Source organism: Nilaparvata lugens, chromosome 11 (genome assembly GCF_014356525.2).
Source record: "Nilaparvata lugens isolate BPH chromosome 11, ASM1435652v1, whole genome shotgun sequence".
NCBI classification, from domain to species: Eukaryota; Metazoa; Arthropoda; class Insecta; order Hemiptera; family Delphacidae; genus Nilaparvata; species Nilaparvata lugens.
In genome coordinates this window covers 22186997-22202682 of record NC_052514.1, presented here as the reverse complement: position 1 = coordinate 22202682, position 15686 = coordinate 22186997, and the positions used below count along the sequence as shown (strand labels likewise).

Here is a 15686-nt window from a genome sequence, read left to right as displayed (position 1 = left end):
CTAGCATCACAAATAAAATTTATCAATCAATCGATCTACAATATAATAAAGGAAAGAATTGTGAGAATTAATAGTCACACAAGAAGTTCTACCAAAATGAACAAACAAATTAGGTCTCATAGTAATCTTATTTTTATGAATAAATAAGTGGGTAGTTTCATTCAATTACTTTGAGTAATTATAGATTCCTATAACATAGGAAAATACGTTTTTATTGAAATACGAATTTCTCTAGAGCTGTGAAAGCTTCATGTTTCGTAGCATCAGTCAAACCGAGACAGACAAACAATGTTTGACAATGACAAACAACCGCAGAACATTACAAAAAATAAAATTATTTAGAAAAAAGAACAACTCCCCCAAAACATAAGATTATAGTAGTACTTTAATCAGGTAGACCAACTTACAGTAGTATTTGAGTATACTAGAATCAGATGAAACTATTGTAAAAGGCGTATAGTTTTTTTGCTGTTAGACAAAAGTTTCATTCATTTCAGTACAAAATCCCTCATAATTCCACATGGTTTCTCTTTTCAGTATTATTTGTGCGAGTGCAATGAAGACATTATAAAATATTCTAGTGACCAATCTAGGTCCACACGATATAATCTTCCTGTTTGAGAATAAGTACAAATTTTGTAATTTGAAGCTCGTGGTTCATCAGTAGTCCTATATAAGAACAGATGAAGCTTCCACCATTCAATTCGTAAAAATAGAAGATCAAAGTAAAACTCAAATATTGTAAATTTTTGTCGAAAAACTATAAAATAAACGGTATTATACCTGGAGAAGGAGATACTGGCGGCATCTGAAGTGGTGGACGTGCTATCCTCTGAATACATGATAGACCTACTGTCGTCTGCAACTAGAAGTCACTAATCAGGAATCAGCTAATCAGAAATTGGAAATCACCGGAGGATCCTCTCATGAATAGGTCAGAGCGAAGAATGGAAAGAGTTGAGACTTGAGTGGCGTCTTTAAAAAGGGCACGTGAATTTCCTTCTCTGTCACATGTGTGATATTATTTACACACCAGACGCACGATAATCAATCAGATCTCGAGTGGCTTGGCTTATCAATTATTGGGCAGTGGTGCTGGCGAAGAGTCACACTTTCCGTAAACAATCGTAAATTCTCCGTCTTATCTTCATTATCCACTTGAGGCAGACGCACTCCGAGCGGGTGGCATTCTATAAACTCTCCAATAATGGGAGTTTCTGGTGCAATTCCATGTTTGTATAAGAAACCTGGAACGATTGTTTGTATTTTTATGGTTCATTGAATTGAGGGTCAGAATAATTACTCTGAGAACGACTAGAAAACGTTTTCCTAATTTCAAAATGAGAGTGTTTTCATTTACTGGCATATGGTAGAATTACTACATCAAAGCACTCAACTCATTATTTGGACGACAATTCTCACTAATCAAGGAATTATTCATTACCGTATCGTTTAGCTAAGAAAACTTTCATATCTATTTCATTTTTTATTATCTATATAGATAAAAATCGAGCCTCAAATTTTGACCGAATTTGATTATTATTATTATTGTTTAGTTGTGTCTGTTATGTTCAGGAGCAGGTTTATGGCCTATCAAATTTACGATCAGACTTCAGGACTCTTTCCTACGGTCCTTCAAAGTTTACATGTAATCCTTATGGAAGAATATTTGTGAGCTAGCCCAATACCTACTATTACTTGATAGAAGTAATAGTAGGTATTGGCTAGCCACACACAGAAATAAAAATCAGCTGTTATAATCATTGCGTCATCCAACAGCCATCGGTAGATATGGTTTTCTATTTTTACTTTCCTTGCCCTATTACCATAGGTAAGGAAAAAAATTAAGGTACCCAAATCTCTAAATTTCTATACGTTTCAAGGTCCCCTGAGTCCAAAAAAGTGGTTTTTGGGTATTGGTCTGTATGTGTGTGTATGTGCGTCTGTGTACACGATATCTCATCTCCCAATTAATGGAATAACTTGAAATTTGTAACTTAAGGTCCTTAAGTGTGTGTGTGTGTGTGTGTGTGTGTGTGTGTGTGTGTGTGGTGTGTGTGTGTGTGTGTGTGTGTGTGTGGGTGTGTGTGTGTGTGTGTGTGGTGTGTGTGTGTGTGTGTGTGTGTGTGTGTGTGTGTGTGTGTGTGTGTGTGTGTGGTGTGTGTGTGTGTGTGTGTGTGGTGTGGTGTGTGTGTGTGTGTGTGTGTGTGTGTGTGTGTGTGTGTGTGTGTGTGTGTGTGTGTGTGTGTGTGTGTGTGTGTGTGGTGTGTGTGTGTGTGTGGTGTGTGTGTGTGTGTGTGTGTTGTGTGTGTGTGTGTGTGTGTGTGTGTGTGGTGTGTGTGTGTGTGTGTGTGTGTGTGTGTGTGTGGTGTGTGGTGTGTGTGTGTGTGTGAGTGTGTATGAGTGTATGTGCGTCTGTGTACATGATATCTCATCTCCCAGTTAACGGAATGACTTGAAATTTGGAACTTAAGGTCCTTAAGTGTGTGTGTGTGTGTGTGTGTGTGTGTGTGTGTGTGTGTGTGTGGTGTGTGTGTGTGTGTGTGTGTGTGTGTGTGTGTGTGTGTGTGTGTGTGTGTGTGTGTGTGTGTGTGTGTGTGTGTGTGTGTGTGTGTGTGTGTGTGTGTGTGTGTGTGTGTGTGTGAGTGTGTATGAGTGTATGTGCGTCTGTGTACACGATATCGTATCTCCCAGTTAACGGAATGACTTAAAATTTGGAACGTAAGGTCCTTACACTATAAGGATCCGACACGAACAATTTCGATCAAATGCAATCCAAGATGGCGGCTAAAATGGCGAAAATGTTGTCAAAAACGGGGTTTTTCGCGATTTTCTCAAAAACGGCTCAAACGATTTTGATCAAATTCATACCTCAAATAGTCATTGATAAGCTCCATCAACTGCCACAAGTCTCATATCTGTAAAAATTTCAGGAGCTCCGCCCCATCAATGCAAAGTTAGATTTTAGATTCCTAATTATCAGCCTTCAGATACAATTTAAACAAAAAAAATCAAGTGGAGTAAATTGAGCATGAAAATCTCTATAATTAATGTTCAGTAACATTTTCACCTAAAATTTAAAATAAGCTTTAAATTCGAGAAAATGTGATTATTCTATTGCAAATTATTGTTGATTCTATTAAATCAGTCACTATGAAGAGATAGCAGACCTCATGTGTGTCTCCAGCGTTATTGCCCTGTCACCAGCTGGCTCAAATATTTGAATAGTAGACTTGTGATGTGCGGGAACACTAGCGTCAGGTGATCAATTTTCATAACGGCAAGGAAAGTTGTGTGAGTGCGTCACACCAGATTTTTTTCTTTCTACTGATTCACAAATTTATTGTAATTATTCTAATAATAATGCCACGGTGCGAACGACGTCCAAACTTGGGTCGTAGAACTCGAAATTCTGTAAATTTAGAATATGCACGGGAAAATCAGCAGCAAGGAGATATGCCATTCAATTTCCCAGCAAGCTGCATTCAACTATATCTAAAAATACAAACTGCTGCAAAACTAAGCACATAGGAAGTCCATATTAAGATATTAATGTAAATACTGATTGTTGGATAATTTTCATAAAAATATAGTGCATCAGATTAAGCTAAGGCTAAGCACACCTGAGGAGGCGCGGCTTGGTAATACAAAGTGTTGATCTTATGGAGATTGCCTTATCACACCGTTCCACACCATGCCCAATTCAGTGTGAGTGAGTTCTTCCATTCAAACCAATAAGCAAGAAGCACTTGGATGCAAAATGCCGCATCGCGCCTCCTCAGGTGTGCATCCAGCTAAAGTTTGTCATGAGATGCATTAACTATTTGGCGGTACGAAGTTCGCCGGGCCAGCTAGTTTGTAATAATTTTAATCTGTCGAAATTCATTCCAAGATGCAGAATATACCTTATAACTGCATATTTCCTAGAATGTCTATTGAAATAATATTCTTTATCGAAGCCAGTAGAAATCATTCACTGGGGTAAATAAGAATATAAAACTTAATAGCAATAATAATTCTATATCAGGGGTGTTTGAGCGCAGACTGCGTCCTTGAATTTTTTGGGAGGGGGTGATCAAATCATTGGCTTTCCCAAAAAAAATAGTAGTAAGTGGGGTGTGAACTGAATTATTTTAAATTCTAGGGAGGGTGGTAGTCCAGGCAACGAATGCTCAAAAAAAGGTATAGAGGAAAAAGTTTGGAAGGTAAGTTTCGACCCCGCAGCTCTTAAGGATAGTAAGGGGATAAACATATCAAAAGTCCTCACTCCTACCCCCTGTGCTAAGGGGGTGGGGGTTGTTCGAAGTACCATATTTTGTTTATTTGCACATATCTCGAACAATATGCGTCTTTCGAATTTTTTTTTAAGAAAACAAAATTAAATCTCATAAATTAGCCTACAAGTTTCATTCATTTCATTTTCCTATATCTCTTTTAGTTTTCTAGGAGTGAGCTCTCGAAGGTGTCACATTTTGAAGGAAACCCTTTAGACTCCGATTTTTTCATGTTTTTGGCCTCATAACTTTTCAACGATTGATTGAAAAAATCAGTGCCAATCATGAGCTCATAGAGCATTATATTCTCTTCAATTTCATGTATTTTTATTATTATCGTATTATTTCATTATTTTACTCATCTCCCTACGAGATTGTTTCAGCCGTTATAGTGTTGAATGTAAAATCTTCATTTCATCAACAATAGATCAATAATTGACAGGGAAATTTGAAGGGAACGTTTGGAACACAATATTTGACTTTGCAGCTTTGTTAAGAGCAGTTAGAAAGTAAACATATCAGAAGTCCATATCCCTACCCCTCGTGATTAAGGGATGAGGGTGGTTTAAAAGTTTCGTTTTTTTCATTTCTGGCTTACACGCATGTATCCTGGAAACAATGCATTTCAGCGACATGAGTAACTGAATAAAAATGAAGTTAGATAAATTTCCTACAAGTTTTGTTCAGTAGAGTTTTGTGATGTCACCTTTTGTTTTCGAGATATTCACTTTTAAAGGTGTGAAATCTTTGAAAAGACAGTTTCTCTTTTAACTTTTTGCACTTTTAGGGCTTATTAATCAACAACAAAGCATCGAAAAAACAAGTACTGAACGCAGGGGTGCCCACAAGGGGGGGCATGTCACAATTTGCGCCATCAACATTTTTGGGGGGGCAAGATTTTTTTTATATTTTATGTCAACATTTTGAATCATGGCTAAAAAATCAAGGTATTAAATAGAGATATCCTAATGTAGTTAATTTTAATACTTTTTCCCACCTTTACAATGTTATATTTTCCTAAGTGTAACTCAATATAAAGCATAAAAATACAATTGATAATATTTTATATGCAGGAATTTTAGTAATTTTAAGTCTATGAATTTGAAGGTAAATCTTTCACAAAAATAAATTATAACTTCATCATCCACTATTATTCTGATTTCCTTTGCTTAATTTCAATTTTTAATGGTCCTGTGTTTGAGTTTCCTTGCTGTTGCAACCTAATTTTCTTAAAAGCACAATGATAAGTTAAATTGTAAAGACATTTTAATCTAATAATTATTTTAATTTCGAATGCGTTTCATGATGATACTAATGTCTCTGGAATGGGAATGCAATTATAAACAACATCGCAAACTCTAGTGAATTTGACAGAAGAAAAAACTTAATAAAAATTTAAGAAAAATATCAAATGAAGCCAATTTCAATCTTTCAAATTTACACCCTATTTACCACACAGTAATCAAGTAATTATTGTAATGCTTCATTACTTTTTTCTGTTTTGTATAATAGTACAGTCAAATTGTCGTTTTTCAGGAAACAGCCCAAACGAATTTTTCGCGACGGTTCTATATGTATTTTGGGGCGCTGAATTCTAATCTGAAATTCGCTGACACGCCAGAAGGCGGCTTCACCACCAAAACTCCCAAAAAACCCCAAAATTTCGGACTTTTTTCAAGTTTTCCATTTAATCTCAAAAACCTTTAACTTTTCGAGAAAAAGCATTCCCTAAAATATTAAAGATAATAAAATTTCCAATAAATTGAGTGGTCGCGCAGGACTCATTTGATTCCGTAGCTAAGAGTTTTCAAAAAAGGGGTATTTTTTAAGGGGTTTCCAAAATTATTCAAACCTACCAATTCTAGCCTATACAACTAGGATCTTTTTCTAGTCATGATAGAAAATCATGTCTTACAGCCAAAATTCAAATTCTCTTATAATACCTCTTCATGGCCTTCCTAACAAAAAAGAAACATTTCGGCTGAAATCACCTTACGAGGGTTATATTATATGAGAATCTCTCGTTAGATTTCCGTATTTCCTAGTGGGGGGGCACACATAGGGATACGTCCAGGATCAAAACTTTAATCACTTATAACTTTTGACTGAATGATCACATCTCCTCGTACAACAGCTCGTTCATATCAGCTCGTCATGGCGGTTGAAAATCATGTATCATATCACTAAAATTTGTTTAAAAAATAGGAAATTCCTCCTTTAGTGTTTTTCAGCTCATATTTCAATGCATAGAAAAATGACCGATTTCTATATTCAAAACTGTGTGTCTCGGTAACTCAAAATGATACTTGGTCTTGATTTGAAGAAAAGAATCTCCTCTTTCATGTGAGGTGAATGATTTTTGTAAAAATATAATCGTGAAGTAAGATACGTTTGTTTCTAAAAATAAAGAAATTTGCGATATTTTTTCATTTTCACAGTCTCGACAGTTTTTCGATATAAACAGTAATGCAAGATCAATTTAAGGCAACTCAGCTTATAGAGCATGAAATTTTCTCTCATTTAAGACCAATCGCAAGTTTCTATCATGTATTGTACTCATTTTAGAGACTCTTTAATAACAGTAAAATCGCAAGAAAAATGAGGAAAAGGAGATCATTATTCAATTGGCTGTAACTTTTGAACGGTATTGAAAACAGGAGTATAATTTATTCATGGGAGTGAAAAGAGGAAAAAATTCATCACAACCTCGACTACTTTTTGGATTTTTTATCTGAAGTGTTCCACAAGATACGCAACGTTGCATATGCGAGACTGTGAAAATGGGGGAAATATCACAAATTTCTCGCACATGCAAAGTTGCGTATCTTGTGGAACACTTCAGATAAAAAATCCAAAAAGTAGTCCTGCGCGACCACTCAATTCATTGGAAATTTTATTATCCTTAATATTGTATAGAGAATGCTTTTTCTCGAAAATTCAAGGTTCTCGAGATTAAATGGAAAACTTAAAAAAAGTCCAAAATTTTGGGGGTGAAGTCGCCCTCTGGCGTGCCAGCAGATTTCAGATTAGAATTCAGCGCCCCAAAAAACATATAGAACCATCGAAAAAAATTCTTTCGGGGCTGTTTCCTGAAAAACGACCATTGACTAGACTATAAGTTGTTATCCTATTATATTAAGCGAGCAATTTCTGTATATCTGTTTATATTTTTATATCTGGCTATCTGGTTAACTTGTTAAATGGTTATTTATGTTCAACGGGTCTCGGAAACAGCTCTTACGATTTTCAAGAAATTGGGAATATACAGTAGGTTTATGGTTTATATATACAGTAGGTTTAAACCTACTACAGTGTAGTAGGTTTATGGTATCAAAATTCGATTGCACTAGGTCTCATCCCTGAGAAAACTCCCTGAAGGAAAAACAGATGATGATTTCGTCGTCTGTCGATAACAGAAGATGCGTGTGCCTGTGTGGGAGATCAGCTGTGTAATAAATTAGCTTACCGTATCTCGCGAGAAATCTAGAAATTTTAATTGACTCGATCAAAATACAGTAATCTGATTTGTTGACATGAGATGGTATATGTCATAATATTCAAAGTTAATCATTATTTTACAGTTCTAAGTGATTAGTGAGTGTTATTTTGTCATTCAATTTGGTATGTAAACAATCTAAATTAGAAGTTTCATGTTTTCAAATATTTGGACTGAAAATTTCACTTGAATTCAAGTGTATGAAACATAATCTACTTTTTGGAATATTAAGTATTCCAACTATAAATTTTATAGTGCATAAATCAAAATTCGGGGAAGAAACAGTTTTGGGCTGTGCCTATTAGTCCTTCCTCAATCATTTTAAAGAATTGAGTTCTGTTTATCAATGAATAAATAACGAGCAAAGCTCGGTGCCCCGATATTTGGTATTAATAGATAGAATTTACAAAATGTACTTGTTCAGATGATATCTTTATTCCAAAAACCAAACCATTTGAAGATACATTTTGTTCGACTTGTGTTATTTACTCATGTAATGTTAAAAAAAAGTAAATACTACCAACAACACAACATCAGTGACAACCTGTTCCAATTTATGATAAATATCGGGGCACCGAGCTCCGCTCTGGAGTACCTACAAAAGCATGTAAAATTATAACGGAAGAAGAAATTATAATAAATATTCATAGCTCATACAGAAAGGTTCTATCTAATCACAGTGGATTGAGATTAATTCCCAGAGTAATGCAAAAAATTCTCTCACAAAAGCATGTTAAATTTTAAACCTGATTAATTTCACGTGAACCAAATCACAGAAGACCATCTCAAACAGATAGCTTATCTGATTGGTTCTACTGGAATTAATCAAGATTAAAATTCAACCGGCTTTTGTACAACTGCCACCAAGTACCTGATTGAATTAGGTACAACAATTCAACAGCTGAGTCATAATTTTGTCTTACACACATGCACTCGCTCACTCACTTCCATCATCAACAGACGACGAAATTATCAGCTGTTTTCCCAATGATGGATAAATTCTTTCAATGTCCTTCAACGAGTTTCCCCAGGGATGAGACCTAGTGCAATCGAATTTTTATATTATAAAAATCTACTACGTTCTGAATTTCGTGAGAATCATTAGAGCCGTTTTCGAGATCCGGTGAAAGAGAAACATCTAAACATTTAAACATCTAAACAGAAATTGCTCGTTTAATAGTATAGGATTTAGAATACCTAAACTTGCCGACATTATTGTATTGTATGAATAAAATCGTTCCAAATTTGTATGAATGTTTAGGTACCAAAATTGCTATGCAATATTCTTTTGCAATAAATAATTATCAATGATATTATTATTCAACTATTTATAAGTAATCTTAACATTTAAAAAGCGAAGCCTCCCTTACTTATCTTTTAATACCCTATTAAAATATTTGTCATGTAGTTTTTCCTGATGTAATGTACGTAGTACTTTCTAGTCCTCCCGAACAAGAACGGGTGCACTGCTAGTCTCAAAAATAATATCAAAAAGATACTTCATTTCTATTTTAAAAGAGATAAGACATGATGGTATATATTTTTGCAATATTATGAAAACAGAAAGAATTCCTCACAAGACCAAAGGTAAATAATGTCCTTTGGAAGATTAGATTGTAAGATGTGAATTTTATTGTCATACACTGACTAATGTTGAAAACTTAAGGGTTGGAAATTGGGGTAATTTGGGGGGGGCATTACACTTGGATTGGGGGGGGCATGCGCCATTGCCCTTGGGGGGGCTGGGCACCCCTGTTCTGGACGTTGGGTTTGGGTTGTAGAGGATTTAATTTTCTTCAATTTGATGTATTATTCCGACATTTTATGCTCCACATCAATATTGTTATAGCAACTTTAGTGTTGAGAGTGAAATTCTCAATACAGCAACAAGTTTCAACTTGACGGTATTCCAACTTTAGCACTCCTGGGGTAAGGGATGAGGATTTTCATATGTTCAACTCCTAAATACAGTAGTATTAATGAAGCTGCAAATTCAAAGATTGTGTTCCAGTTATTGTGTCCAAATTACATAGTCAAATGATCAATTGTTGCTGTATTGAGAATTTCACACTCAACAAATAAAAACTGCACACTAAATTTCACACGAATTTCACACTAAAACTGCTATAACAAATTGATGGGAAGCATAACACGTTGAAATAATACATCGAATTGAAGAGAATTGAACTGAACCCAACGTTCAGTACTTATGTTTTCGATGCATTGTTGTTGAGTAATAAGCCCTGAAAGTGCAAAAAAAAACTGTATTTTCAAAGATTTTAAAACCACGTATCTGGGTTTTGGGTACCGGTGAATGGAGGGTGTCACGGGGAGGGGGGTAGGGTTCGCCCCAGGAGTTGAGTGATCAGTTTACAATTTTTGAAGTGCATATGGTACGAGAAATCCACTGGTACTCCAATATTATCCAGGATACAGAGAATAATGAAAAAGAAATTTTTAGCTTTCATGTGTTTGTTGCTAAAATAATAATTTTTAACTTGTTGGTAGATGCAAATATATATCATTCAACAATAAATGCATTTTTGATCCCTACATAGAAGAATCTTATATCAATTTATTACAGGCACTTAGCCAGGGGGGGGGCTAGGGCTTGAGGGGCTTCAAACATATATTATCATTATAATGTATTATTCAAGATATTTTTCAATATTTCTATTACTTTTTTCGTTGATATTTTGAATATATTTTCATAAATCATTAATTGTTAAAAAAGTTTTAGTACAGCCTACAAGGTCTTGAGTGTGGATAATTTTGACAATCCTATTTTAGAACAACAATTCATCACCTGTTATTGTTTTGGCTACTGGGCCAGTTACCACGTGCAGTGTCCTACCATAAAACAAGTGAAAACTGTGCACAGAAGCCAAGGGGATAGGGGATAAGAGGTTGAGCGCACTGGCTATGCCAGCCACCAGCCACCAGCCACTCATCAACACATTGTTCTCAAAAAAGGTAAGAAAACTTTTGTTTTTCTGTAGTTAATTAAAGTAAAGTCTTCTTACTTTCCCAGTTTTTGTGATTATTCAGTACTCGCTTCGCTTGCCTTATCCGTCTCTACCCAGGAAACCCGGTTGGTATATCAACCTAGGAATGGGAGAAGCAGGCTCGACATTCTTCACTAGCACTAGAGCTTACTTTCTTCTATCAAATATTCAATAGAGACATTCAGGCTCGATAAAATCACAGTTAATTTGAATATTATGTAGCGCAGAGTTGCTGAATTCTATTTTTTGAACAAAATTAATAAAACTATTCAGTCCCCACATAGAGACAATAGCTATAGTCTTTCATAGTTTTTTAACTGTCTGTAAATGATAAAATTAATTTTTGAAGTATTTTTGGTAATATTATTAAACAAAAATCCAAATAAAATGAATTAACCCTCAAGACCCCTCGGAAGTTCATAACTGCAATGGTTTACAATGACAAATTATGGACCAGGATCCTTTCACGTGCATTAAATTAAATTTTGAATGAATAGTTTAGAAATAAGTTAGGTAAGTTATCCAAAGAATCCAAAGATTTTAAGAAACTCTTCCTCTGTCCCGAGTTCAAGTTATTTTTTAATCAACCGGAGTGGATGAAGACGTATTTATGACTGCGGGGCTCATAGAGGATAAAATTCCCTACAATTCTGTACCAATTACTTGTTTTATTCTTGCATTATTCTCTTGTCAGTATGTGATATTTAACAGAAAAATAATGAAAAGATTTAAAATTATTTTTTTTCACTTACGTGTTACTTTTCAATGGTGAGTCACTTCTTGATGAAATCTATTGAAGCTTGAAGAGGATGAACTGCTCCATAGACTGGCTTCATTCAAAATTTTCATCTTGGATACTTTCAAAATGGAATCCATTGAGGTGAAATTGGGCATTATCAAACATAAAAGCGATTTTCTACTACTAATGCCGATTAGTTTATATCATGCTTATTGAATTTGATGATTCAGTATAACGATGATGATGTTATTATTATTTTTGTGAGTTTATCAATATATTCTACTTCAATCTAGATGGAATACGTGATAATATGCAATGAATGTTCAAAAAAGGGTATAGAGGGAGAAGTTGGGAAGACAATTTTCGACCCCACAGTTCTGTTTAGGATAGTAAGGAGGTAAACATATCAAAAGTCCCCACCCCTACCCACTGTTCTAAGGGGATTGGGGTGATTTTAAGGTACCATTTTTTGGTTTCTCGCATACAACTTGAAAACTATGTATCCTAAAGACTTGACTGTCATATAAATTAAAGCTTACATAATTTCCTACAATACTAATTGTACAACTTTTTCTATATCTCCTCTAGTTTTCGAGATATCCGCTCTTGAAGATGTGACATTTTTGAAAAAAACACGTTTGCTACCAATTTTTTTTCTATTTTTGCTGTTATAACTTTTTGAAAATCGATGAGAAGAATCCATTTTGATTATGAGCTTATAGAGCATTAAATTCTCTTCAATATTAAAATTCAATTTCAATTTATTAAGAACACACAAGACAAGACAAAATAAAATTACAAAGAATTACGAAACAAATAAAACACATAAAATGTTAGAAATATAAAAAACCATGGGCTTTGTGGTTGGGTGTGTTGGAGAAGAGAAAAAAAGAGAGGAAGATACCTAGCCAACTATGGTTTCCCATGTAATAGGATAAGGCAAAGAAGATAAGAGAAGTAATGAGGAAAAAAGGGAAGGGAGAAATGGGGGGAAAGAAGAAAACAGAGGAATAGGTACTCAAAATAAAGGTAAGCGAGTCCACTGAAAAAAGAAAAAACAATGCTGGAGCAGAAATCTCGAGTCATATATCTAAATGGAAGAAGAAATTACTGTATGTCCAGTTTTTTATATCCAGTTTAATTTTTCCGCTGATCTTATTGTCCATGAGAAAGTGATTTGGAATGAGGTTTATTATTTTAGTACCTAAGTAAATTAACTCCTTATACATTCAATATTAGTGTCATAGGTTACATATTTGTTAGCAGTGGCCCTTAGATTATAATAATTAAGTGTAGAGTTTATTGTGAGAGGAAAATCGGATCTATATTTTATTAAGTACTCAATTACGGTTTTTATGTATAATTGACTCAGTCATGACCTCAAAATCACAAAAAACCATATCCGTTGGATAGAGCCTGGGTTTGCTTAATATAGTTTTAATTATCAGTTTTTGTGCTACAAATAATTCAGCAATATGACAGTTGAAACAGCCTCCCCAAACAACTATGCCATACTGCAGAATTGACTTGACTAGAGCATGATACATCATTTTCAGATGGTTCTTATTAAGAATTCTGTTAAGTTGGTAAAATTTAAAAGATAAATATCTAATTTTTCTACATATGTATTTAATATGAACATCCTATTTAAGGTTTTCATCAATCATTATGATTCCCAAGTACTTAGTATTATTGACTTTTTTAATGGTGGGACAATCACAATTACCCAAGTTTAAATTGCACTGAGAATGGTGTCTCAAATCTTGATTCTTGTTAGGCTGCCCTACTCTATTTGCATAGAAAGTTATGTATTTCGTTTTTTCAAAATTTAAACTTAAGGTATTCTTATCTAACCACTTCTTAATTAAAAGCATATTATTTTCAGCTATGGTATGAACTTCATTCCATGAATTACCGTGAAAAATAGCTGCAGTATCATCTGCAAAGGATATCACAGTTGAGTTTAGAAGTCTTAAATTTAAAAAGTCATTTACATAGAGTATGAAAAGGATGGGAGAAAGTACAGTACCTTGAGGAAGACCATAAAAAGTCAAGTTAGTTACACTAGATTGATGTATAAGTACGATGTATAATTTCGCACTTTTACGAATTTCCCTGTAGCTTTTGCAACAGCTTTAGTATTGAGTGTGAAATTTCCATTTTCGCAACAATAGACCAATTGACAAAGGAATTTGGAGGGAATGTTTGAAACAAAATTTTTGACTTTGCAGCTTTGTTGAGACTAGTTGGGAGGAGAACGCATCAAAAGTCCCCATTCCTGACTCATATGCTAAGGGGTTGAGGGAGGTTTAAAAGTTGCATTTTTCAGCGTTTTGCATCCATGCTCACATCTTGAGAGCAATGCGTTCAACCGACATAACTAACTAATTATTAAACAATGAAGCTTTATAAATTCTCTACACTTTTTGATTCATGGAATTTGTTGATATTCCCAAAAGATCCCGAGATATTCGTTATTGAAGGTGTGTAATTGTTAAAATAACAGGTTTTTAGCCAATGTTTTGCTCTTTCAGGGCTTATAACTCTCCAACAATGCATATAATAAACACTGATGCTTATGTAGGTTTGTAGAGCATTGAATTCTCTTCGAAATGATGTATTATTTCACTATTCCAAGTTTTCCTCTCATTGTTTTAGCAACTTCTATTTAGGGGGTTGAAATTTTCATTGCTGCAAGAATTGATCGTTTGACAATAACATTTGAAGGGGGTGTCTGTGACACAATTTTTGACTCTACAGCTTGATTTGGACTAGTAAGTACCTAGGTGAACAGAGCAAAAGTGCGCATCTTTATCCCCTCTGTTGAAGGCGTGGAACCGCTGAGTTGACACTTGTTGCAGCAATAAAAATTTCACCCCCTACATTGAAGCTGCTATAACAATGAAAAGAAAACTTTTAATAGTGAAATAATACATCATTTTAAAGAGAATTCAATGCTCTACAAACCTACGATAAGTTTTTATGATGCATTGTTGGAGAGTTATTTGCCCTGAAAGAGCAAAACATTGGCTAGAAACCTGTTATTTTAACAATTACACACTTTCAAGTGCGAATATCTTGGGAACTGTTGGAATATCACAAAATTCACTAATCAAAAAGTGTAGAGAATTCATCAAACTTCATTTTTTAGTGTTTAGTAATGTACAACAGAATTCCTGACGTACCAAGGAGCGTCTACACAACTTCTGAGTACTTTATTCTGGAAGCGCTGGATGATGTCGATATTAGATGGTCGGATGCAGCCCCACAGTTGAATTCCATAGGTCCACACCGGCTTCAGAATCTGCTTGTAGAGAAGCAATTTGTGAAAATTTGACAACTTTGATGTCCTCCCAAGTAGCCAGTACATTTTCTTGAATTTTATGCCAAGTTGTTCTCTTTTCTTGTTCACATGCTCCTTCCACCTAAGCTTGGCATCCAGGTCATGCCTAGATACTTTGCAGTGTTGGAGTAGGGTACAATATTCCCATTGAGTGTTAAGGGCATGGTATTGAACTCTTTTGTTTGTAAAGTTGACTTGAACCATAGAGAAACAATAGCGTAAGTAGATATCCCATGGTATAGGGAACTTATGTCGCAGCTTTTACTGTTATCTCAAGCCGATTACTGTCGATTATTGTCAATTTTTACTATTTTGTTAGGGTGATAGTGTGTGAACGGCACAATTTGAGAGACTACCAGCGTCACACAGCTGCATAGGAAAGAACTACGTGAACTATCGGCTTGGGATAACAGTAAAAGTTGCGACATAAACGCCCTATACCATATGGGATATCTACTTATGCTATCGTTTCTCTATGCTTGAACTCACTTTGCTTCATTCAATTTTATAAGCTAGTGCTTTGTCCAAACGTTGATTCTGTTGACTGCCACCTGCAATTTCTCTGTAGAAACTTCAACAGTTTCACCAACTGATAAAACTGCTTTGCCTTTATTTAAGATTATAAAACTTAGAATGAAATGAGGTCATTCGGGACTCTCTATCTCCAATAAGTACTGAGTTATGATTTTTCAAAAATAAATGAAATTTTAAGAAAAAAAACAATTTTGATGATATTTAGTATTTGATCATATATCTCGATTGTTAGAATCTAGATGTAGAATTCAAAATCCCTCTGGGAGTAATTTTGTGCTCTACAATCTGAGACTAG

At 34.7% G+C, this 15686-nt stretch overlaps 1 protein-coding gene across 1 annotated transcript in view; it reads right to left on the bottom strand.

Moving 5' to 3' along the window:
- The window catches only part of LOC111046260 (HMG box transcription factor BBX), a 73970-nt gene extending 73056 nt beyond the window's left edge, over positions 1-914 (bottom strand). The window contains exon 1 of the mRNA XM_022331761.2: positions 784-914. Within this exon, the coding sequence (XP_022187453.2) occupies positions 784-842 (59 nt within the window). The 5' untranslated portion in view covers positions 843-914. The remainder of the gene's footprint in view (positions 1-783) is intronic.
- Between the last annotated feature and the right edge of the window lie 14772 nt (positions 915-15686).